The sequence below is a fragment of the Cheilinus undulatus genome, linkage group 6 (assembly GCF_018320785.1).
Source record: "Cheilinus undulatus linkage group 6, ASM1832078v1, whole genome shotgun sequence".
NCBI classification, from domain to species: domain Eukaryota; kingdom Metazoa; phylum Chordata; class Actinopteri; order Labriformes; family Labridae; genus Cheilinus; species Cheilinus undulatus.
In genome coordinates this window covers 39144192-39171526 of record NC_054870.1, presented here as the reverse complement: position 1 = coordinate 39171526, position 27335 = coordinate 39144192, and the positions used below count along the sequence as shown (strand labels likewise).

The 27335-nt window shown below is 37.5% G+C and overlaps 1 protein-coding gene across 2 annotated transcripts in view; it reads right to left on the bottom strand.

The window, feature by feature from the left end:
* wu:fc17b08 (ligand-dependent corepressor) overlaps positions 1–25135 on the bottom strand; it is a 35752-nt gene extending 10617 nt beyond the window's left edge. The window contains exons 1-7 of one of the 2 annotated variants that reach the window (XM_041790042.1): positions 25012–25135; positions 10366–10431; positions 8941–9020; positions 8665–8797; positions 8042–8362; positions 7820–7916; positions 363–6336 (exon numbers count right to left, since the gene is read on the bottom strand). In XM_041790042.1, coding sequence (XP_041645976.1) covers positions 5313–6336; positions 7820–7916; positions 8042–8362; positions 8665–8797; positions 8941–9020; positions 10366–10431; positions 25012–25108 — 1818 coding nt within the window. In that variant the 5' untranslated portion in view covers positions 25109–25135 and the 3' untranslated portion in view covers positions 363–5312. Of the gene's footprint in view, positions 1–362; positions 6337–7819; positions 7917–8041; positions 8363–8664; positions 8798–8940; positions 9021–10365; positions 10432–25011 lie in introns of those variants that run through there. The other variant, XM_041790041.1, reaches the window with a different exon arrangement.
* Positions 25136–27335: the final 2200 nt, after the last annotated feature.

Below are 27335 nucleotides of genomic sequence, written 5' to 3'. Positions count from 1 at the left end.
AAGAAAAAAAGACCTCAACTGACATAGTACTGGTCCAGCCTTATCTTTCACTAATTTATTAGTATCATGGCCAAAATTTGCAGTTGATTCATGCTGATATTCACAGTCAAAATATCGGATGTAAATATTGGCAGATATTTATCTGACAATATGATATCATAACAATAATATTGTGCATTGCTGTAGCACCACATTATGTAATAATGCTGCATTATGTCATAACCCTAACCAAAGGACTTAGTGTGGGCTCCAAGGTATGCCCTACCCAACTACCTTGTCCTAACTCTAACCGCTTAGTGACTTATGCCTAAACCTAACCCCCCCTTCAGGGCTCTAGACTATACACCTAACCTTAACCCTCGGACTAAAGGTGGGCTCCAGGGTATACTCTACTACCTTGCCCTAACCCTAACCGCTTAGTGGCTTACAAAATGCAGCGTTATTACATAATGTGGCACTACAATCCCTAATGTTTGATATTCACGATTCCAGATGAGGGAGGCTCCAACTTGATCAGGGGCAGTAAAACAGCGGCATAACAACATCGACCAAAAGATTACATGGATGGACTACTACTCAGTTGCTATAAAATACCAACTAGGCCTGAGGCAAATCAGGCCTAAAATCATCTAGAATGTAGCCAGTTCAAGACAATCAAAAACAATATTAAATCTTGCTGCAGTTGTACCCTTGCAAAAAACAATGCTTAGAATAATTTTAATTAGACATAGCAAAGCTAAAATCTAACTTTTCCCCTTTCTCTTTGGGTAATGAAAAGTGCAGGGAAGTCTAGTGTTTCCAATAATACAGCAATCTGGGGAGGTAAAATATTATGGACCAAACCAATTACAGAGTTGCAGATGATTTACCCGCTTGAAGTCATCAATGGGCATATTGGCCTGTTTCAGTGAACCAACAAAAGAAATTAGAGAAAGAATGGCATAGCATGTGGAAAAGTTGCTGATTTCAGTTTGAAATGCCACATTACCACCAATTTTAGCACAGTCTGTGATAAAGTTGGTACTTTTAATGAGAAATGCTGCATTGTATGTAAAATAAAGCAGCTTTTTGGTCACCTGAGGAACTGAACCAGAACGAAATTAAACTAAAGCCACATTGGTCAACATCTCCTGCAGTGAGGTTGTATTGACATTCATTCTGTATTAAAAGTATAAAAATAACACTGAATAGTTAGGGGTTTTCAGTTTCCGAACAGCATACCAGAATATCTTTAATGTAATTTTTAGAGGTTAAAAAATAAATTTTAGAAGCTAAAAAAATAACATTTCCTACAACTGGAGCCTGACCATTTTATCTGCTAAGTTAATTGACTATACATCCCTGGATGCAACGTCTAAGGAGTAAGCTTGGTACCTGAATAGCAAGTGGTAAATGTTTTATCCCTGAGGGTTAGGCTCTTTCTCTTTTGATGTAGCATTGCAATAAGGAACTGACACAAAGTACATGCCTTTTTCTTCCAAATCAATACAATAACCAATCTAACAAGCAGAAGCAAACCATATTACAACTCATTTCCACAATAGTTAACAAGCACACTTACATGGATGTGTTAACCTATCCACAACGCTCATAAATGGTGTATCACGTCTATAAATAATCTGGCAATCACAAACTATTGCATGGGGATTTATCATACATCTTAAAATGAATCTTAAATACGATTCTGAACTGGTTTAGTGATAATCCAGTTTCAGTTAATCTACCTGATACATTATAGACTTGACAGTAAAAACACCGACACTTCACTATTTTCAATACAACATCCTTAAAGATAACCTTCACCTTATACATCTAACTTTCCACTACCAAATATGATCAAGACAAATCATGCAATATTTCCCCAGTATCATTCCTGTATCACCAAATACGGTTAATCAAATACAAAATCTGTACATAGTTCTTTATGGACAAGGAAACTCTTTAGTCATTGGAAAATCTAGTCTTTTGGCCTTATATATTAATAGTATTTATCAAGCAAAAGGCGCAAAACTTTTAGCAGAATAAAGTTTGATCATCCATGATGTTATCCCTTCCTATATATCATGTAAGCATTTGAATATACATTTTAATCATTATATATATTTGTTTATAAACAGCTGTGATTAACTTCTCGTTTTATTAAAGCCATTTACATTCATGGTTACTTAAGTGGTCATAAAATCATGTTCATAAATATTAATAAATACTGCATTAATAAAATAACTCCAAAATACACCGATTTGAGGTTTTGTAAGAGGGGAAGTTGACCCTTCCAACTTTAGAAACAAAAAAGTTCCTCCAAAGTTGGAGATTTTACAAATTGCTTTAGTTACAACTGTTCCTGCCACCATTTGAACCCGTAAAAGAAAAGAAAACAAGAGAAAGAAGTCATTAAAGAAATCACAGTGCAATGACCTACACTGGACACGATGAAATATTTACATATGGTTGAACAGTTGATAGAATTTCAGCTCTTCTAACCTTAATTTTGACTTCTCTTTCTGCAAGCTTTTTGCCCTAAATCAATGGACTTTACCATAAACTGCATGCTGTGTGCATTAGGAATTGCTACATAAAACCTCTTAGATAACAGTGAACTGTGATATGGGTTTTCCAGATGAGGTAGTTGACTATAAGATTTGCTACAACAGACGATGAGGATGGCAAAATCATGATTTTCCCATCAATAATCCTGATCAAGCATTATTCAAATACATCGAAAAGCATGAAACCCTTTGAATAAAAAGCTAAAATATGACTTTTGTGAAATGCTAGATGATTGTCAATGCTTATGCTTGTATTTAAAAAAAATCATGTGTTTATGAGAGTATGGTTAAAAATGTCTGCATTCAGAGCAAGAAGTTGAGTCATACAAACTTAAAATGTTGCTCATTTTACAGTGCTGTGAAAAAGTCCCTGAACTACAGTATGCTTGTTTTCCTGTATAAACTATCACGTAAAGATGTTCACAATCTTGACAAATTGTACAGAATTTCTAAGTTAAATGCTTTAAGTCATGGAATCCTTTTTCTAATCACCACATCCAAGTTTGTGTAAATATAAAAGGCTGAAAGATTTGCAACGAATAAAAACCAACATTTGCTAGAGATGTGGATCGACCTGATAAAAGAATAATGGGCTGTGATCCCATATTCTCAAACATCCTGAGGTTTAAGTGCACAATGAGGCATACTGATACAGAAAAATTATGAATGAGTTCCCCCCCTGCTGAGGCAACCAAACAAAAAATTCAATGAAAATATCAAGTAAATGCAACAGTGAATAGGCCACTATTATAGCTTATAATTTACCCTTTTTCAGACAGAAAAAGAATTATAATCTTACCCTCTACAGGCGTCCTTTTGAAAAGAAAGTATCTACCTGAGCTTTGTTATAACTGGAAAAATCACAAAGGTAGTGTAGGAAAGAGGAAGGGCAAGAAAAAACTGCATAACTACCAACCTAGAAAGCAGTTTTGGATGCAGCAGTGAACTGCAAAACATGATCAATTGACTTAACAATAGAAATCACAGCAAGTCAGGTCATATTCATTACAAAAGGTTTGCCTGAGATAGTTGTTTTTCATATTCATGCCATTTTTCCTCATCATATAAACAACAATGAAGAAGTATAGTTCATGGTTTTCATTGAATTTTTGTTTGTTACTGGAGAAAAGGGTGGTTGTGGAATAAGACATGATATCAGCAGAAGCTACAGGGTAAACTAGCTTTGCTAGCTAGCAATTGTTAGAAAGCTAGCAGAATCAGCTAGTTTGTGAAGACCATCTGTTAGTATTGCTTGATAAATTCTGTTATAAAATAACCTAAAGAGCAAAGAATTTCTAAAAACTATAGTACATATAGTTTTTATCTAAAATCTTAATTTTATCTAAAATAAGAAATACCTGAATGTAGATTTGAGTTTGGATTAATCTGACAGCAAGAGCTTGTGCTTGTGCACAATCTGTGACAGTGAAGAATTAGGCCACTAAATCCTCCTCATATAACCAGGCAAGTGTGGTTGATTTACCTGAAGACACAATTCTGAGTAATGCGCAATGAGCAAACAAAATGCTTATGAAAGTATTATAAGTTTTGTGTATTTACAGAAAAATAATGCTTTTTCATTACTTTGATATCAAAAGAAAACAATCTTTCTCATGTTTCAGAGAAAGACATCCCAGAGATTACACCTGAAATCTGAAAGATGAGCCCTAAATCACAAACTGAAATGCTCTGAAGGCTTGCACTGGCACGAGATGCTACTGGAAACCAGTTAAGGTAGGTTGTGAATACATCTGAGAGTAGGTGACACAAACTTGTCAGTAAGACATCCTGAAATGTAACCTCAGCAGGGTTTTGGGGTGTAACCCTTCCCCAAGAGAGGTGAAATATTAAGATAATTTAGTTATGAAGCAAATCTGCATCTGAGGTATATTTACAATAAACATATACATTAATGCTGTATCTGATAGACATTTTTTGTTGGCTGACAAGTACTGCATCCTAACCTGTTTTTATCCTGAGTGTAGTGAAGGCATGAAAAAAAATACCATTCATATTGCAGAGTAAATCATACAGACAAAATCTAGATGGCAAAAAACTGTCATGCTTGTGAAGATAAGCTTCGTTTGAGATGAAAAGGAAAATGAAATCCTGCTCATCATCATGCTATTCAACCAAACAACAATAACAAATAAATACTCTGAGTATTTGTGTTTGGAACAATAAATACATAAAATATAACATAGTTTGGACTTTTCTCTCTAGTGGCTATTTAGCCATAGAAGTGCATTTGCAAAACAGTGACAGTCTTAGACACAGAAATAATGTACTTTACCTATAGCTGTAGGCCTACATACATCAGAGAAATATAACAGTACTCGGTACAGTACTGAGAGAAAACACTGAGGGGCGCCACTTCCTCAGACACATTTCAGTTTGGCTCTGTGCGAGAAGAAAACATTTATAGAGCCAGGAATGCTTACTTTTAAATACATCATTTTAAATAAACTGAAGTACTGTAGTACATAGAAATTCTTTACATATAGTAGGTAAGCCTTTCAGGCACCATATGTAGGGCCAGCAGACACTTGGAGTGTTTACAAAAGGAGGCCATACACAAAATATTAGTATTATATATGATTAAAAGTTAAGGGGTAAGAATTAAATAAGTTACAAGTTAATATTATCATTTCCAATTCCAGTGTTTTACACTACTCTATTAAGGTTTAATAGAAAAAAATAATCAGTTACCGCCACTGTCTGGCAAATGCAACATCTGTGTGGTTAGAGAACATAACTTCTTGTAATTTAATGTAACTCATTTGAAGAGAGGCTTCCATCATGGGAATCATTCCCATTCTCTTCAGGTGTGCTTTCTCTCTTCACAGAAACAATGAGCGGGGAATTGTGGAGTTCATTCCCCTCAAGGGATCGCTGAACATCCTGTTCCTCTATGCGGCTGATCAGCTTCAGCTTCTTTTTGGGGGGATTTTTCAAGGTGCCCAGTCGCTCCTTGACTTTGTATTCCAGTGTGCTGTGTGGAATACCGTAGACCGACTGGGCTTTAGACACACTCATTTTCCCACCCATCACAACCACGATAGCCTCTTCAAGCAACTCAGTGTTATACTGACGGTACCTCCCGCGTTTCTTCCTTGGCTGCTTGAGACCCAGATCTGATTCTGAATCCAGAGGATAGTTTTTCCCCAAGGCTTGGCGGTCAGTATCGTAAGGCCAGTATTCCTTCTCTGAACCTGAGCTACTTAGTCCGCCACTGTTCTTTTTCTGGATCTGCTGGGGAAGAAAGGAGCGAATAGTCTTCCCCAGACCGTTCTCACAAGCTGAACCTGAGTATCCATTGGACAGGAAATCCCAAGATGGATCTGTTCCTGTGGACAAAACCCGCACTTGAGGAATCTTGAGGTCATAAGGTGACGGCTGAGAAGGAGAGAGGCTGAGCTCCCTGCTGGCCTCCTGGAAGTTTCCTTTCTCATAGGCAAGTGACTTTGTCAGAAGTCCGGCGGCTTCCAACAACCTGGGTATATCTTTAAGGTGCTCTCTAGCCTCACTGTTGGTTTTGAGTTTGAGGAGGGCCCCAAAACTAGTTTTGGAATCCCATGAAGCAGATCCATTTGTGAAAAGGTCAGTGGGTCTGGAGCTGAGAGGGGACTCAGGGTCGCTCTCCAGATCGGCCTCCTGTTTGATGTGCAGCGAGTATGCAAGAGATGAGGAAGGTTTATAACGGTTGGAGTGGCCGATATTCTCCCTCCTCCTCCCATCCTGTAGGCTCTTCATAAACAGCCCGACCTGTCCGTCCGCTCTCAAGGATCGCCTGATTGGATGGAAGGAAATTGGGTGTAAGCAGAGCTTGCACAGTGCCTTTTTTTTACTAAAGGAGGATGGGTTGGGGAGGGGAGGATGTTGGCCACTCCTTTATTATATGACCTTGCCTTGGTAACATCACTATCTTATCAAATTATTAAATGTGCTGGGGTGTGGGTGGCTTTTAACAACAAAAAAGGCTTGAGTTCGAAAAACTTTTTATTTCTTTGGTGTTATAACTTTACAAGTTTTGCATGAACATAAGAAATAGCAAACAAAAAGAAGAGAAAGGGCAAAGAAACAATGAAGATAAAGGGAAAGGAAAGGGTATTAAGTGGAGTACATAAAGGTCTTCCTGTGATTTAAAAAGCTTAGCCAGGAGAGGGGATTATATGTCATTGCAGGAAGGCAGCTTTGCATGAAGCTGTTAAGCAGGGCACAGTAACTATGCCATACAAAATGACTAATGTAAATAAAGCTCTTGACATTTTGTGTGTGACGTTACCACTGAACAAGCACAGCAATAAAAGAGTAAGCCAGCAGAGGGTGGTTGTATGTATCACACTGAAAACCTAATCAATTATTTAAAGTGAAATCACACAAAAGGATTGATATTGCACAATTCATCTAGAACATCTTTTTCAAACAAACTGGGAATCTCTATGTAATTACTTGAAAAGGTGAATTATTCAACAAAAATGACCCATCTACTCAATTTAGGAACTAAATGGCTTATTTCCAGTCAGTACTCTAAATGTATTTCATAGCTTTTTATTCAAATGCTTGACTTTTTATCAATGTAAATTAGGGCTCGCCCTCAATGATTTTCAAGTGTAAATAAAGATTGTTTCTTATGATAATCTGAGTAGTGCCACTCTCACAGCAGAAGAAAATGCCAAGTCACTGCTACTTTAAAAACCCTAATGCAAATTTAATAAAAGCCACATTTGAGACCAGATTAGTGTTTTTTTTTTGAATAGCATTGAGACTCTACAAGAATAAAGGTTGCAAAGTAAAATCCAGAACCAAAACAAAACACAAAAATAACCCTGATGTCAGTAAGGATTAAGTTAAATCTTATTAGGAATGAAATATGGTAAACTTGTATACAGAAATAAAATAAAAACTTTAACAAAGAAATTGTTGTTAAAGAAAAACTTAAATCTATTTGTGAAAGAAAACTATGCATTTAGCTCTTCCTCTGTTGCAGATGTTGCACTGTTCCTGCCTATTAAAATTCTTTTACCATGTGTCTTTAAGCTGAAAATATTTCTGTTTACACATCCCCATTTATTAGTGTTTGTTTGAATCAACTTTTAAGTGTAAATTTCAGGCCTTAGTCAAAGCATGAGCATTGATGTTATTAGATGGAAGTTTTACTTTTTGTTATCATCTCAATGGTTTTGGTCATCTTAACCTTCATTTTCACACAGAAACATTACTGCAGCTGATGGACTGAGGTCCAAAAATGCAAAGAAAGAAACTCATCTTACCCTTTGATCACGGATGTGGCTGGAGAGAGGCAGGGACTTCTGACAGGCAGGGCGCCACTATAGCGGTTCTTCTTGATTGAAAGGTCAAGGACTCCATCTGTTCAAAGGAAAAAATGACAGGAAAACACAGAAAAAATGTTGAGACAAGGCTGGACTTTCACTGGTGCATTAGTTCAGTCCTGAATAAGCCGGTCTGCTTCAAAGTGTTAAGGTTCACCCTACCTTGGTCGCTAGGCACAGCCTGGGGCTTCTTGATAGTAAGGTCAAGAGGAGCATCCTGGTCAGCCATGAGGAGCTTGCTGAGGACGGGGTTCTGGTTGTGTGCAGGTCCAGCCAAGGTGGGAGCAGGGCTGGTAGACGGAGGAGCCCCTGAGATCAGGGGTGGGGTTGGCAGGCTTTGGTCAGAGAGAGGCTGAGAATCTGAACAACTGTCCTGAGAGGGGCTGGTTTTTGAGGTATATTCGGCAGCAAACTGTTTGATCATTCTCTGAAGGATCTCTCGTGCCACTACTGGAATATGTGGGTCTGAGAAATTTGGCACATCTGGAGGAAACAAGACAGAGGTATGACCATTATCTGTAAATTCACCTTATCATAAACACTCACAAACCATCAAACAAATAAGACAAGAACAAAGCCTTTATTGCCAAGTTCTTCTCTTAGATAAAGTCCATGAAACTCAAACTGTAAGATTTTTTTGTTAATTCCCAGGAGCTTGATATTTTGGATAAAGATTTTAGAAAAAAACAGTGCAAATGCATGTTCTAAGGTTTATATGTCTGAGTAATTTTAATGCTAAAATAATAATACCAGGCAAACACAATCTACATAACTTTAAGACTTACCTTTTCTGCTGAGGACTGCATGGAGAAACTCTTCAGCTTGTTTCTCTAGTCTGCTGATCGTGGTCTGATCTCGAACCTGAAGAGGTTTGGGTGTATCTTCAGGACCTTCGTGGCCTAGGCCAATTAAGTGTTCCTGGTGAAAGAAAAATATATTTTAGTTTAATAATTCTGACACATTTGTCATCCCAAAAACAGCAGCTATGCCATCTTCAACTGAAGGAAAGTGTTTGTACACACCATAAGTTCAAAAAAATGTAAGAGAGTAAGAAGTCTTACCTTTACTTTATCTCTTCGTAAACAGCAGAATAGACAATTTTCATCAAATGACCAGTCAGACACTGTTGTAGGCTCTAAGTCTGTGGACACAAAACAGCAATAGAAAATGATACATTCTTCATGCTTTGTTTAAAAAGGTTTTGTTTTGTGTGTTTTTTTAATCAAAGGATGCCTATAAGATAAAGATAAAGAAACACAAATAAAATAGGCAGATGATGCAGCGCTGATGGTTGTGATTTGTGGATTTTCCAATAATATTTGATAATCAAGTTTATTACAAAGCTTACTTTTGAAAATAAATACAGTAGCCAAATTAAATGGGCCATTGGCTTTATCAGCAGTGACCCATTTTGTCAAAAATAGACTTTACTTAAATTAACTTAACTCAATTTGTCTGATATTTTTATTAGTGTTGATTTGGCAGTTCAGTTTATGACTAAAGTATATTTGTTCTTTATTTTCATTATCAAAGATAAAAAGGCTGTTTGCAAATTTCAAAGTCCCATGTTCATGTTTGTGAAGAATCTTTTAGAACACAATGGCAAAAATGCAGGGTTAGGAAAGCAACTAATTACATTTATTCAAATTACCATAACTGAGTAGCTCTTTGTGTTCATGTACTCTTTTGAATAATTTTTAAATCAGTATTTTTTTTTTACTTAAGTATGTTTTTGAGGAAGTATGTATGTCAATGACATGAAGCTGACTTCAGATGACAGTCAGAAGCACTCAGCAAGAATGATTCAACATTTCATCCCAAAACAGACGTTATATTTCCCTTTAGGTTAAGTCACACTTTATGATTAGTGTTGGAGATTTATATTATCTGATTATTGCACATAAGGAAAGATCATATATCACTTTACAAGCCCCTTGGGTAGCTAAAAGTAGTTAGGGTTAGTAAATTTTAACTAAAGTTACTATGCTTTTACCTGAGTATGACAGTCTTGTACTTTTCCCCCTCTGAAGAAATGTCAATTGTAATTGAATCCGTGAACACTTATCATATTTGTTTCAGTAGGATGGATTCAGTTTATCTTCATTTTCAGCAGCTTTCTTCTCCAATTGTTGTCAAAGAAAGTCTCTTTAGACTTTGATAGTCCTCTCACTGTAAATGTGATGAAAACCCAAATAATGCCTGCTATTGTGTCACTGACATCATGCATTATAAAAATGTCTGTAGGACACTGTAGACTTCATACTGGCCCCACGCCATCCTAAACAGCAACTTTGTAGGAAACACAAGGCATCTTCTCTTCTGCAGCCAGAAGGGCTGTCTTGTGCAGTGAATGTAGTTGGGTACCAGAGGGTACAATGCAGCAGCATTGTCATATTAAGCAGAATACACATTATGTTTAGAAAATTCCCAAGATGCACGTGATCATGGCCACTAGTATGGTACTAAAAAATGGATGAGGATCTTACCTTTAAATAATTTGAGGTCTTGTACCACGTCAGAACCAAACAGCCCTTCAAGAATGCTCTCAAAACCTGAGGAAAGACATAAAATTCATTAAATATTGAGTTGTCAGGGTGCTACCACAGTAGGGCACTGGACACAGACACCGTCAACCTAATATTATTGCTTATATACCCCAAAATAAGGCTGGATAAGGAAATAAACATCAGCAAATACAAACACTAAATGAATCAATGTTTAAGACAACGGTATCTGCCCATGGGTCAAAGTTAATTTGATGTGCTCAAGAAAATACAGTTACAGCGAGCTTTACTGTACATCCCTGACATTTCATGTGATGATGTCTATTTCATCCATCCAGGCATGTATTTGCTTATCTATTTCATCTTTGACAGCCCCTGCAAGCAACCGTACGTTCTGATACAAAAAAAAAAAAACATTATCAGCTTTCATCCTAGGTTTTTACTTCAACACTTGGTACTTGCACTCACTCCTCCTGTTGCCAAGCAACTAAAGCACCTACAGAGTTGGGAGTGACTGCATGTTGTTACATTAAAAAGAAACAAGACTGCAAGGTGATGGTGCAAAGGTATCCAATAAAATGCAAAAAATGAGAAATTTAGGCAAAAGCCAAATTATCACAGTTCACATGACATTATAATACACTTAAACTAGTGACAAAGTACCGTCTGTAGCAAAACATCTTAAATAACATAGAGGCTGGGGAAAGATCTATGCATTACTGATGAGATGGCAGTCTCAAACCATCCCAGCTGTTTTAAACATATAGTGCACAGGACTTTGCTAAACAGTGCATTAACACAAAACGCAGTATGTGCTTTAAGCTGCAGGGTTTTTACATCGAATCCAAAACCATAACATGCATTAAATGAAGAAATCAAGCGCTAAAGAGGCCAAAGGTAACATCTGTCTACTCAACTGGATCTTAATGTGAAGAGTGCATAACTCCAAATGAACTAGGCTATAAAAGCATGGAAAGAATCCACACAGTTGAAGGCATTTTAACATATAAAAACCGTATCAAATAATTGTTAAAAATCTATGTAAAAGACAGAAAATTACAAATATTTTACCAAGCCAAAACAAAATATATAACAAATTAAATTAGCCAATAGGTGATAAAAGTCACATCATAGCAAAGGCCTACTTACAGAAATCTTCATAAGTGAGAGAAATATCAGCCCTTACCATCCACTCTCTTCCTAAACTCACAGGGAATTCAATAAAAGCTGTCATCTGTTAAAATGCCCTCGCTCTGCTTCCCTACAAATTCCCACCCACTTTTCAACAGCCAAACATGAAGAAGGAAGAGGGGGGTGGGTGTGTGGGGGGGCATGTGGTGAAACACAGGCTTGCCTATAGCTGCAGCGTGAGTCTGTTTCTGGGTTAGTGCACAGGACTTCAGCTGGAGCTATCCAATCCTATTTCTGAAATATTTCAGAGGCAGGGAGGGGAAAAGTAGGTCATCCACTTTCGTTTGACAGAGCAGCGGCATGACATCAAACTACTCTTCAGGAATTACCGTTAGGGCATTTTAAAATGTGTCATACTGTAAACCATGACTTTGAGGCAAATTTAACACATTCCTACTGACAGAGCAAAGTGTATGGTGCAGAGAGCCTCTTTGAAACATCACCATTTTAGGAGCAGCAACCTAAACTTAAAAGCACAGTCTTCCTATATGTGCAGTGAATAAAATATTGATAGCGTGTATAGCTGTCATGCAAGCTCTACAAAATAAATGAGACTATAAAAACAGTGAAGAATGGCTGCAATTAAAATGGTTGAATACAGAACATTAAAAAGCTACATGTCACTTGAATTGAGTCTTTTACACTTAACTACAGCTAACAAATTCATGTAGTTGAAGCATCATTTAAAGATTTTGAAAGGGTGCGTTTTCTGTTTAAGGGAACATCCACCAATTAATTAAGCTGTAAGAGAGAATTAGGCCACATTTGTGCTGCTGCTACTACTACACACATTTCTGGTTTGATGTATAGTGATCAGCCTCCAGATACAATAAGAAGCAGGGATGACAGAGGTACAAAGTGATAATTAGAGGAGAAAGTGCCAGGTATTATGTGCCATCAGGCAACACCTAATCATATTAAAACTTAGCAGGGACTAATGAAAAGACAGGACAAAGAGATCAGGTTAATGAGGCTGACAATCATCTAGTACAAAATAGGGGGAAAATGCCTGGAGGCCTTGGTAGATGGAAGATCTGTCATTGAATTGTTAGTGCAGACCATTTTTGAGTACATGTGTTTTATTTTAGAATGCAGAAGGTAATCACTAAAGCCAATCATCTAGCTCTATAGGAAGAGGTTGATGATTCAGGATCATTTTGCTATTTCCAACCCTTATTTGGCTTGCTTTTTACTCCGAATACATACTGTTGCTTGCCTTCAGGCAATGTATAGCTGAGTAAAAGCATGCATTATTCCTCACAGAGGCATGCTGGGACAAAAAAAACAAAGTAGCATGGCAAGAATCTAAACAATAAATGAAATCAACTTGATTATAAAGACAGGAGAAGCAACTCCTCCACTACCAATAATTCATCATGACATTGTTTCTCTTTTTAAGCTTGGTCAAGTGATTTTAGGGTTGCCTGAATATGGCAACAATCAGAATCATATTATGATTTTATCAACATCTGGTCAAAAATGACCCAACAAATGTATGTTCTTCAAGATGCTGATGTGCTTCTATTATGTAATTTTCTCATCTCATGGTGTTTTATGTGGGTGGGAGCTTTGATTAAAATGCCAACACCTTGGCAATTAGCCAAGATAAAAAGCCATTAGGTGCTAATTGCTGCACATGTGTACTACTTTTTAGAATAGGTTTTTGTTGAAGAATTCAGTTCAGCTGCCTTATTTTCAGAGTTACATGAAGGCAGGTCATTTTTATCCTTCAGGATTAGAGGATAATACAGAATATTAAGACAACACAGTGGTTTAACATGATTTACACAGTGATTTAACAACATGTGCATGCATTTATGGAACTTAAACATCCATCACACCTCAATGTCGTGAAGCAAGCAATAAATGAAAATGGGTGATAATATAAAAATGTATTTAAAAAATGATGTGTAAAAAGTTATTTTAAAAAGGGGATGGAGATGCAAGTGGCTCAGCCGTTATATCCACTCCCTACTGAGGCTGTAGTTCTTGGGCATGAGTTAAAATCCAGCATGCAGCTCCCTCCCTACATGTCATTCCCCGAGCGCCTCTCCCTATTTTCTGACTTTGTGTCCTGTCTCTCCAGTGAAGGCATAACAGCCCAGAAATAAAAATAAAGATAAATAAATAAAACTTAGCTTCTTGTGTTTTTGAGACAGTGGTGATATACTCTACTGGCTAAAACATAGCAACAACACTCTGAAACATGATGCTGCAAAAAATACCACCCATGACAAAGCCTATGGACAAAACAAGAACAACACAGCATTTAGTACAGGAACTACTCTCTATTATCTTGTTTTCATGATCATGAGAAGTAGTAGTTTTGAAAATAATGTTTTCAATGATGCATCATGATGCGAACGTGGCGATTCTGCATCGGCGGTTTAAGCACCATCGACACATTAAATGGGATAATTCCAAACACGGCTACAAAACAAAACATACATCTGTAGATTGGAAATACCAAATGGTGACTATGAAAAAAAATAAACTATGAGCCCAATATAATCAATTTACCACAATCTTACGAAATCAAACGCAGCCCAACGACCTGCCAACAATGTTCCCCTAAAGTTAGGTTAGTTTGAGCTGTTAAAAAAATCCTTTTAATGCCACAGGAGGCTACGGTTACATTTTCAGCTCAGATATAAAATCCTAACAGGATGATCATATATGCCAATAAAAAAGAAATGTGCGAGTGTGGGGGAAAGACAGAGAGAGAGAGAAAGGCGATAGAGCAGTTTCATTTTCATATAGAACATTGTTTAATAAAACGTTTCAGAAAACAATTTAAATAATGGAAAATGGAAAATCTAACTAAACTTTAAATCACATTTTCAATTATTAAGCCGATTTCAATGTCTTTTCAAACACTGCTATTTTTCATGCAATCCTTTAACATGAAATAAGAGAAGAGTATCAAATCCAAGTTCATTTATCAGAATGACTGCCTTCATTGAGTAGCCATGTACAGTAATATAGCAAATGGAGGATGCACTGGATGAATCGTGATGCATCCTGATATTGAACTAGGGCTGGACAATTATGGCAAAAATAATAATCACGATTATTTTGATTGATATTGATATCACGATTAATAAACACGATTATTCAATGATTTCAAAATTTGAGTATTTATTGAACCACAACTTAAAAGAACAATCAAAAATAAATTATTAACAAGTAAAATAATAACAATATATTAAATGATAGCAATAAAAACAATAAATACAAATAAATATCCAATCTACATGCACTCCTGTAAAACTTGCAAAATTTGCAACATGCAAAAAACACTGATAACACAGCCAAAAACACAACAAATCAAAATTGAAATCACAAACAAAATTCAATTAATTGTCCAGCCCTATATTGAATAGAATCAAATCTTTGGCCTGATAATCATAACTGAATTTAGAGACCAATCAAGATGGACAGCTCTAATTGGAAGCCAAAGTTGTAAACCAAATTGAAACTCAGTTAATCCCAGAGGACTAAAGTTGCTTACTAAAAACTCCAAACTTGAATGATGCCATAGCCCGGGAATTCTTTCCACCAGCTGATTTAATCCCTGACCAGTTTTAATGACTATATGGGACATTTGACAGGGAAAGATGCTGATTTTTCTCAAATCTTTCGGGTGCTCTATTATCTTTAAGATAGAGTTTTGCCATCACTTTGTCGATCATCATTGTCTTGACATGCCTTTGCATAGGTCTTCCTTTCATCACGACATATGAAATGATTCTGTGCTGCAGTTGTTGGGGCAGACACTTTTAGTTTGTCATTTCCGCATCCCTTGTCCAAAGGAGTATTGTTACATACACAGGATGTGTGCAACAATATTGTGTAAAACAAGTAAAGCCAAAAACCTCTGCAAGCCTTCCTTCAATGTAAAGGATATTTGAAAATCTTGAATTCAGTCGAAGTGTCACATCTATTCTAAGGCACGTTCCAGAGACATTTCAGGAGGGACTACCAACAACAGTTTGAATACATCAGATCCCAAAGCTTATTCAGAAAACAGGCACAAAAAATAACAAAGGCAAGCTGACAAATAAACACTGTCAAAAACAACTGTCCAGTTGCTCTTCAGCCTTTATGGGTTATGAAATAACATGGGCTGCACACATACCATTGTGGGATTTGTGAAAAAAGACAAAATTTATGTCATTCTTCTTCTTAGAAACAATTAACTTGCCTTTAGCTTTCATGCGACCTACATCTTCGCCCAATCAGAGACAGGAATAGAGGGGACATTTTGAGTTTGTGACACCCTTGACCTTTCCTCCAGCACTTAGAAAGAGAAATCCTACAGATCTAGGATGAGCTTAACCTCCCTAAATCCCAACCTTAACCTATGCAGTGTGTCACTCTGAATTGAACATAATGTGTGATAAAACCCTCTTTACTACTTATTGCTTGGGGGTGGTGTAGTGTAGGCAAAAGGTCAGTCTTATTTTAGCAGACTATGCACACATGTTTGATGTGCAATCACATGGTACAGCGCATGCCCACGATTAAGGGGCTAAAACGGAATTGAGAAGCATTTTACTCAAAAATATATGAAGAAAATCTCATTTTCACCCACATAAACCTGTAACAGATTTGTCCAATGTATATGTTGGAGGTTGTGTTATTTAACTTGTAACAGCACCTTTAACTAGTAAGTAGGAGGATTCTGCACACATAGAGTAGGCTGTTCACACGTCTATGTGGTTCCACAAGTATGCTTGATGCTTAGGCAATCTGTGATTGTAAAATACTCTTGCATTTCCCGAAGACGTTTTATTTTGTGCTCTAGCATAAAAGAAAGAGTAGTGAGCATGACCATTATGGGTGAGGAGTTTATGCAAAGTGATACAAAAATATTCAAATTCATGAAAGCTACAGCATGTTCCATCAGTGAGTTTGAAGCTCAACCTTGAATTACTTTTATTTGGTTAATCCAGGCTGCAGAAATCTAACTGACATAGTCCACAAGTAAGATATCAAAAAGCAGAAATTTTGATTGAAATACCTGACTTTAATGCCATTCTAGAGACTGCAGTACAATCTCTTTTGGATGACCCACCCTTCCCACTGCCGCTGTAGTTGCTGAGGATGTACAGTGCTGCATTAACCCCCACTCAGCCCATCCCCCACTGTAGCTACTGTACACATGCTATCTCAGAAGGAGTGACCACAAGCTCGCAGAACAGGAGCTTCCCTAAGCTCATTTTAGTGTTCAGCCAAAATGAACTTCCCTTAATCCGTCACCTTTCGCTACAGCCTTTGGAAATACAGGACTGATTGATCCAGAATATACAGTACTCTCTTTTAAAGCTGCATCAAACTATACTGAATGTGATGTTCATGAGAGTGTAATTTTGTATGAAAAGGGTCACTGATATCCCTGAGCAATATTCTGTGAGCATGTAAGATGGAGCCAAGGGCTGAGTATGAGCGCAGAGATGACAAAGTTGCACAAATTAGTCGAGCTACAGTACATGACTATTTTCAGCCCATCACACAGAGACCAAGCCTAAAGCCCAACCATCTAAAAAGCATTCACTATTGCTTGCTATGCTATCTACAAAAAAAGGACCACACAGAATGTCAGAAATAAAAACAAGAGAGAATAGCTGAAATGTCATGACACATTTTGTTAATTACAGGCAAAATACAGTAGTTATATCACGCTATACAGTGAGCAATGAGGTGCCAGCTATGAGCAACATCTATAGCGGGGAAAAACACACTCCATGAATACTTAACGTGATCTGATGCAAACTGACAGTCAAATGATGTAACACAGCACGCAGCATAACTTTGAATAACAAATATGAGACCACCATGATTTAAGCAAATATGAAAAAAGAGGGAGCACGCACATGCATGAATGCTAAAGCACACATGGACATACACAGTCTTAGACAGTGCATTTAGTATGAGACCATTGAGGCTGTTAGGCATGTTTTGCAAATGTTAACTAACCACAACCAGTTTTCTTTGGAAATTAGAAAAAATGTAGGACAAGTGTCCATAAGAGGGTGCATACTGGAGCAGAAAATGGGCCAGCTAAAGTTTAAATTATAAACAAGACAATCTGCCCGATATCAATACTTGCTTGTTATTTGTTTGAGGAACTCTCTAATCCTACTCACCCACATGTCAGAAGAAGTATGAATTACTAACATTCCTGGCATTTTCAAATGTCCTCTGTTATTGCTGTCCAAATTTTCCCTAAAACACACAAAACCACACATTTTCTGCCACACAGTTTGCATGTGTAGGCTGTTGGTCCATGAACACATGTATGGGCAAACATACAGACAATTGTTGCTGCTGTTCTTGGGGACAATTGCTCTTGTCTTTGCCCTGCAGTTTTACTGCTCACATTAGATACACAAAGACAAAATGTCCATTTCAGCGTCAGCAGGGTGGTGGTGGTGGCGTGCAGCCCTTCTCCACCAAAAAGCCAAACAAAAGTACGTCCTTGTTATCATGGACAGAATATGCCATTCTGCAGCAGGCAGGCTGATGTTGTTGTCATGTCACTTTGCAGATTTACAATTAGAACCCAAACACAAGGGACATTTGTCAATCATAAAGGGAGGGCTGAGTAACTGAGCTGTCCTGGGCTTGTGGCGACAAGTCAGAAAGCTTTTATTCTTCTCCTCATTTTGTTTTCAATAACAAGCACACAGCCCACCTAGTATTGTAGCCTCTAAACAGAGTAAGTTTGATGATGATATGTAATTGTGAACTGCACTGACAAGACATTTGTGTTGGGTGTGGACTCCAGGAAGAGTAGCAATGGCCCTAGCCAAAGCTAATAGAGATCCAAATAAATGAAATGAAATGATCCTTCAACAGCAGTCCACACAAAGTAATCGAGGTAAAATAGCTGATGACAAGTGCCAACCACTAACAATGTGCACCTAAAGGCTCTGCATTTTCAACAAAGAACAAGATGTTCACTCTAAAATGCCTTGAGCTTCATAATTCAGGAACTTTACCCCTATTAAACTGGCTAATGGCTTACAGATACAAGAAGTAATCTGACACTTGTTGCAGGTGTTTGCTAAGCATTTTGCTTATCTAAAATTAATCAATCCCAACTGTGCAGTCTAAAGACTCTCCAATGTCTTGCAAACAAGGTGGTTCTTATCTGGAATTTTTTCTCAGCACCTTTTAAAAACAGCTCAAACTAAGAAACAACGGTTGGAAATCTTACAAAAACCTGCTGATTAAAACACAAGAGTGCTACAGGTAACAAAAAAAAAGTTCAGACAACAGGCATTTAATGCATCTTTCGATTCTTTATAACAACGTTGATGCCTTATACGCTTAGCAAATGAATGGGACTACTATTACTGTTCCCCAGCTCTCAGGGTGATTTCTGCTGAGACAGAGTCAATTCTCTGATGTCATTCTGAAAAAAGCCATTTAGGAAAATGTCTTTGTTGTGAAATAAATCCAAGTATTTATCTGTATTTACATCACTGAACGTAGGCATCAAGGAATGGTTCGTGATCTATTCTCATTTTATTCCCCAATTTGAGGGAATATCTTCTGACCCTTGCCTTTCCTGCCAAAGTACAGCAATTCAAATAATGAGATGAATGCAAATACCTGCTAGAAAGTATTAGAGCTAACATTACCTTGCAACCATGACAGCTTTGTTCTTGACATTTATAATTTTAAAGGCATGCACTCACCAGGCAATCAGTGCCATGCTAAAGGACATTTGACCCCTACAGTCTAGTTTTTTCAACAAGTCAAATGTTACATACCATGCCAAGATCAAACATGGTAACCTTCCTTAGTCTTGGCACAGATGACAGTGGTGGGCTTCAGCGTGGTACATGACCACATATGAGAGTATGCAATGTGGGCCTGACATACGAAAGTATGTGCAGCCTTGCATTATCAGATCCTGGAGTGTTAGAGGGGCAAATCTGACCAGAACAACTCAAAATAAGCTACAAAGTCAGTTAAGCTGCAATCATGTACTCTATGTTGTTCTCCACTGTTCTGTTAACTATAAACTAGGGGTGTAAATGTTCACAGAGGTCACAGTTCAGTACAGATTCTGTCTAGCAGTAAAAAAAAGAAAGTAAAGTCCCAACTTTAATTGTAGTTTTCACTCATTTAAGAGTTTTAAGCTGGCAGTAGTGTATCTTACAGTTTGATCCTTCTCGTGTTATTAAGAAATTCCTGTGATAGTTGGCAAAGCATGTGGTGAAAAAAGATGTAAAATAAAAAGCAACACAGAAATGAAGAGTCTAATATCTCCTGAGAATGATCAAATTGATTTATGACGTATGTACTGTGCCGTGATGCAGTCACATAGTTGTTAGTACACAGAATATTAGAGGCAATATGCGGAACTGTAGAGGTGGAGAACACTGGTTCAAGTGTGAATTACTTGTGCAAAATCTTGACTCACGTTTGTCACAGAATAGCTCACGTAAACACAGGATGGAACATTGTGACGGAGCCTAAGCAGAGGACCTAAACACACACCTTTTTTTATACTTCTGTACATCCACGTATGGCCTTTAAAAAAGTATTTGTGTAGCTAATGTCCTCAACCCTCTCTGCTTTCACATCCAAAGGCTTTTTAAAACTAGCGCAGAAAAATTGGTCAGAAAAAGAAGCTGCCGCTTCTCTGCTATTGAACCTGTTTTCAGCTTTATACGCTTTGTTATCCTCTTCTTCGTTGGTTGTTTAAAAGCGATTAGCAAACAGTTACTGCCACCCAGACTGGCGGGCAACACTATCATCTGTGATAGCCATTTTTCTCCGTTCAGAATGTAGAGTGAAAGAATTAAAACATACTTGTCCTGTGACTGTGCGTCAAACAGTGACAGTTGAGGAAAAATACAAATACGGTTGCACCCCCCACTACAAACGATCAAAAATAAAGCAAAGCAAGTGCAGAACAGCAGGGGCTGCAGAGGGGACAACGGTGCTTCTGCATCGTACGAAGTAATAGGGCTTACTGTTACTTCACCCATGATCAAAAGAGGCATTTAGATAGGAGTTAAACAAATTGCCTATCAATAAAAACATATGATAATGTTATATTCTAATATCTCCTTTCAGTTCTTAAAATATCTTAATTCAGGGTGCTTAAGAATCAATAGTATAGCTTTCTTAAATGTTCATTTCAGAGTCCTCCTACTGCCACCACAAGCTACTTTTCAGGCTAAACATTTACCACCACAATATTTCTTCAGGGAGAGGTAAGCCTAATAACATTACTACTAGGTTCAGTGTTACTGCTTCCTCCAACTTCACATAACTACTCCACTTATTGATTGAACAATGTGTGTGTCTACAGTTCATTGGTTCTTCATACATTACACATCTCAATGAGACCTATACATAGCAGGCACTTTATGTGAGGCTAATTCCAGATGACATTTTGAGATCAGCAGTGTCAGAATTAGTGTTCCTGTTCCAGATAATCTCTCTGCCATGCTGTTTAAATGCTTTATCAAATTACATTTCATATCAGTATCAAATATCACAAAAAACAGTGTGCATGTATGCTTAAAATGCTTAAAAGTGTTAAATCAATACATTTGCACCCTGACCAAAAACACAGAATTTATCTATCATGGTTCCAGCAGGAAATTATGTTTGATCCTTCAAAAAGCAGCTCTTTATAACATATATTAATCACTTCATTAAGAATTTAGTATTTCCTTATGTATCAAGAAAGAAATTAATTTGTTTTCTATCTATGACTTTTCATCCATTATGATTAAATGTGACATTTTAGTTCACTTGAAAAAAACAAGGTAATCTAATTGTAAACACAGCAGCAACTGAGCAACTCTCTACCACTTGTTTACATTACTAATCTGTTTGTGATAGTACAGAGCGTACACAATATCTGTCGTAACATTAACTCTTTAACAGGAGATTGGCAAGGGTTTAAAATGGCATCTCCATCTCATCCAAGCTCCTTAGACAGTGTGAAATTACTCATATTAAGGAGCCATTTATCAATATGTGTGGGACAAAATGATGAAAAGGTAAGAATTGAAACGTATCAAAGATATAAGTTATATTTGTCTATCCCCGATGGAGGAACATGGGTCTAGAATCAAGATGCTCAGAGAGGAGCTATATCAATAGACCTAAAGCAGCCACATTTAACTGATTCAATGACAAAAATGAGTATGAAACAAAAATTCTGATTTGTACACAGCTGACACTTTAAATACTTATGCAGACAAAGCTTAGCAAACATGGGACTTAAAGGTAATGGAATGATTTGTTTGGATATCTTTGGAGATTTACTTGCATAGCAATAGTCACAAACCACACTCTTCTGTCCAAGATGTGCACTAATGTTTTTTAGTACCTCAAAGTCTGATTAAATGTGCAACTGGGCAATACAATTTTCGTTTTTTCTACATTTCAGTAAAAAAAACTAGAAAAGCACTTGGAGAGCGCAGACCTCCGCCATTAGCCCTATCTCCCAATAGTGAAGAATCCTTTAAAAAATTCCTGGATCCATCCCCATGTGCCCCCCACCACGGCATTCACCGATTATTCCCTCCCCGGTGGGGTGGAAACACGGTGAGGCAAAGCATTGGCTTTGCTATGGGTGGACTGTCATGGTGGAAGCATTGCCTGCTGGTGCCAACAGAGGCACTGACAGTCTCACCCATGGTCTCACTGGAAGTCATGGCAGAGGGTGAATATTCCTCTATTCCTCCCAGCATTGTGAGTATTCTCGCTACAATTCGCTGTCTTTCTCTCTGTTACGCTCCGCCTCGTCTCCTCGACCAGGCATGCATATTTCAAACTCTATAAACTCCAAAACTTTGAACAGAAACACACCCAAAATACTGCTGGGATTGAAGTTACTCATGTCCGCCATCTCCTGGTGTAAAGTGGTAACAGCGCAGACCTCCATTAGCCCTATCTCCCAATAGCACAGAATCCTTAAAAAAATGCCTGAATCCAGACGGTGATCAGTCCCAAAATCTAATCAGCTCTTCCCTCTGCCATTTGTGACATTTCCTGAAAATTTCATCAAAATCCATCCACAACTTTTTGAGTTATGTTGCTAACAAATGAACAAATGAACAAACTAACAAACTAACAAACGAACAAACCCACCTGATCACATAACCTCCTTGGCAGAGGTAAAAAAGGACTCAAAAAAAGTCTGTTAAATACTCCAATTCTGGGTAAGGCAGTTTATAGACACAACGTTGCGGCTGTATACTGCCTTACCCAGAATTAAAGTATTTAAAGGACTTTTTCGAGTACTGACCCATCAGTTATCTTGTAGTAGTTTTTTGGTGGTGCACCATAAGAAGCGGAATCGCTCGACTGTGCTCCTTTGTTGCCTCATTTTGAAAAGAAAAAGTAACCTAACAGTCACAGAGGAGGAGAAGTATTGGGATCACATCAGAGATCACGTCATCTAGGAATAATCAATACCTGTCCTGTGCCAGACTTCATGGCAACCTTTCCAGTAAGGATTACTTGATAATTAAAAAGCTGGTCAAACAGGAAAAGGTGAAAGGATAATTGGGTATTTGAATACATCAAAAAGACACCTTAATAGCACCTCCTTTGACATGGTAACCGTAGAAACCTCATTGACTGTTTCATGATAAGTCAACATGTCCGCCATATTGCCCGAGGCGAGATCGCCTCTCAAGCAAAACTTGCATTTGCATAAAACAGATTGTGAGATATCGTTTTTGTACTCAACTGCTACATTCATGTAAGTAGTAATAATGATAATCAGTGGGACCAAAAAATTAACAAGGCCTGTAAAATAAAAACATTGCAACTGGCAGAAAGCAGTGAATGTATCTTGACAGATCAAAAATGTCTGTTGTTGTAATATATGTCTCCTAAATTAAGCTAAGTTAAGGTGTAAAACATCGATAAAAAAGATCTATCTGGCCAGTGTATCCCATAATATAGCTATAATTTTAAATCATAGAGAATGTCACTTTATGGCTAGAATATGGGAAAGTAAATCCTGCTTCTGTGTTTAACTTGTAAAATCTTGTTATTTTTTGTCTAAATGGTATTCACCTTCTGTACTTAACATGAATGTGGATCACAGAGTATAAAACCATTAATTAAAATCAACTGAATGTGATTATATGGGCATTTATTTTGAAAAACTCACATATTCCTCATCTACATGTATATATTTCTATGAGTATTTAATCCAAAGTTCCTACATATTTTATCCACAAACAAAAATGTCAACTTTGCAAGGGCTTTAAAATATAAATCAGGGGATATTTGAGATAGTGGGATCTTGTTTTTGGAAGCAACAAATGTTTGTGAAAATCCATACGGAAGATTTTGTAATAGTTCATGGAAGAAATCAGGTCTAACTATATAGGATAGTTCACGCACAGAGCTGGCATGAATGTGCATCACAATTATTCTGTCTTTTTACAGTGCAAATTCATAACGAATGTTTTCTCATTGTAGGTACCATACCTTTAGTTAAACTTTAGGGGAAAAAAACATCATATATAAAATAAGATGCGCAATAACATCAGCAATTATCTGTAGAAGTGTGTATAGGTCAAGATTTTATAGTAAAAACATTAAGTCTTACTAATAGCGGTGCTCATACCAGTCAACCATATAGCCACAAAAACCGTAATAGCCTAAAACATTACTGTTTTAAGCTTTATTTGCATGATTTCCCTTGTATGCTAGCTGCCATCAGTAATATTGCTTTCATTGTCACGTCGCTAAATTTTAAGTTAGCTTATCGAAACCCTCCAGCCCACCACAATAACGAGCTTAACACCTTTATTTAGCATAATTATTTCGTATGTAGTTAAGGGGTATTTAGAAACTAACTTGCTACGTCAAAGAGAAGTTTATTCGTTTATCGTCGTCGAAAACCGACACTCCCCCAGCAGCAGAAGGGGCTCAACCACTTCCTCAATGCAGTAATGCGCGCCCCCAGTACTTATGAAAGGCAAGTAAGCTAAATGTTAACTGAAAACATACAACACAGGCATTAGTCGCCCTCCCCCAACCAAAATACAGTATCATCACACGGGAACGCGCATTTTAGCAAACACAACGTTTTAGCCGACGCAACGCAAAGGGAGACACTCCCTTTAAAACAAGCACGGTGCCCTTTAAACAACTAACGATAACGTCGCGCTACTACATTAGGAAAGTCCTCACTTTGGATTTACGTGCAATAAAATCGCATAAAAACGAAATAAGTCATGCAGAACGGTCATAAACTGCAACATTTAACAAACTCAGGCAGGCTGCCGTGAGCAGGAAAGAGTTGAGGACAAAAAAGTCGCTCGAAGATGCCCCGAGTGAGTCCGGTGATAGCTGGTTATTTACACCGATAACGGTCGCGCAGAGGCGAAATTCAACCTGTTAAACTCAAGAGTAAGAAGCTCGCTTTGTCCTTACCCACACAGTGAATGAGTTTATGCCTCCACGAGTCAAGTTCCTGCCGAAAGCCGCGCCTGTCGATTGTGCATTGCTGCCTTTTACACTGACTCGCCATTTTCTATCGTTCTTGTCTGGCGGGCACCAGCACAGCTCAGCACGGGAAGAGGAAGCGCTCTGCTATGTGAGCGCGCGCGCCCCCGTGTCGAGGAGGAAGTCACTGGTGAAGGAAAAAGCTCTCGAAATTCACCATCCGTGGTCACGAAGAGAATCAGAACCAAATAGTAGGATTTAATCAGCATAATAGATATGAAACGAGTTAATGTAATATGCAATCTATCGCATTTAGCCCTGCAATGTAAACAAAAAGCCGGATACTTTAAGGTATTTAATTCCCTACAAAATGAGTATCAGTTATGAAAAAAGAAGTAAAGCAGGCTAATGCTGAATATCTCTACATCCGTGGTTCTCAACTGGTGGGTCGGAATCTGAAAGTGGGTCATGGATTTTATTTAAGTAGGTCACAAATGTGCATCTGGGGGAAAAATGGCGAAAGTAAGTGACGTATGGAAGCCCTAAAAGAGCATACATCCATGTATTTTTAATTGTTTTATTTTCAATAATGATTGGATTATGTCTCTATTTGTTAGGATCTAAAGTTATAATCTCATTATCCATTCCTAGATGTTGTGTTAATTTGTCAAAATCTCTACATCCAAAATTTACATGTCAACACAGGAAACACTATAAAATGAAATACACTGTGCAGCAGATCCTGCAATGTGGTTCCACATATGGACTTGTTGGCCAGCCAGTTTGATTTAGTCTGTTATTAACACGCCCATACCATTACAATTTTGTAGAGTCATTATCAAGGCATTGATTCTGCACATTTTGGTAATTGTTTTATTAGGGGTGCACAGATGTATCAGTTCAACATTGGTATCAGTATCAGCCCTTTTGACAGATGCCATTGGCAAATAATGCAGATATGAACTAATGGTCAGTAGTAGATGCTTACAATGCAGGCATTTAGGACACCAAACAGATGATTCAGAGAAAAGATTTATCACTGGGTAAAAGATGTTACCTGTTGGACTAACTCTGATCTATTTTCATGGTCAAGCATGAGAGAAACGTTTGTACTGTGAGTAGTACTGCCGATATTTAACAAAATATGATACAAGTTTTAAGATTTTGAGACAATTCAGAATGCTGACCTTGATGTCCCCTTCACTTTTTCTCTTGAACAAGCTTAGTGTTCACATTTGATTCTGTACTTTAACATTAAAATCTACTGTATAGACTACCTTGAAATAGGTACTTAAAATCTTGTTAATTGAAGTTGCAGCAGCTGTCTGTGACTTACTAGAAATAGGCTTAACTCTTGATCTGTTTGTGATTTTAATTGGATTTTCAGGAGCAATCAGTTATAGCTTCTCACGATTATATTTTTAACTGCAGTTATCTCTTCATGCCCTAAATAAATGCAATATGACAAGAATGTCCATAAGATATTTTGACTTATCAAAAGCCATATATATTAAGTGTTTGTTCGTTTTAAGATAACTAAGTACAAAAAGTAAGGAAATTTGTGTTTTGTAGTTTATTTTGTTGTGACAGTGCTCTTGGCAATAAATCTTATAATGTTGGAAAGCTTGTTAATTTCCCTTTAAAGTCTGCAGCATTTGAAAGGAATATGCATTATGTGGGATATGCTGCAGAGTTGAGTGTGTGGGTTGTGCCCATGATAGACTGTTAAATGAATAAATTGTGGGATTGCCAATATGTCTTGTTTTTTTCAGACTTCAATCATCAAATCCACCAAAAAACACCAAACAAAAGTCAATAACAGAATAAGCTGTTTGGCATTGGCAGAGACGATTTGGCCAATTTTTCACGGACGCAACCCACGTACTCAGCTCTGCTTCTCATCCGACAAATGCATGTTCCTTACAAATATGGCTCTATTTAAAAGGATAATAAACAAACTTTCCAAAGGTATAAGATTTGATGCCAAGAAACATTGTTACAACAAAGAAATAATCTGCCAAACACAAATTTCCTTTCTTTATGGGCTAATTTTATATTATGGGCTCTTTATGCCTTTATTTAGAGAAGAGGGTAGGGAATAGAGACAGAAACAGGGATGAGAGAGTGGGGGTGAGACATGCAGGAAAGGAGCTGCAGGTGGACTTGAACCAGGGCGTCCTGCCTGCATGGGGTGTGACCTAACCACTAGGCCATCTGCGACCCATATTATAGGAGTTTTGTTATTTTGTGTTTTTAATGTCATTTATGGAGGGCAAAATGTTGTACTATCAGCCAGTAGTAGTAAACCAAAG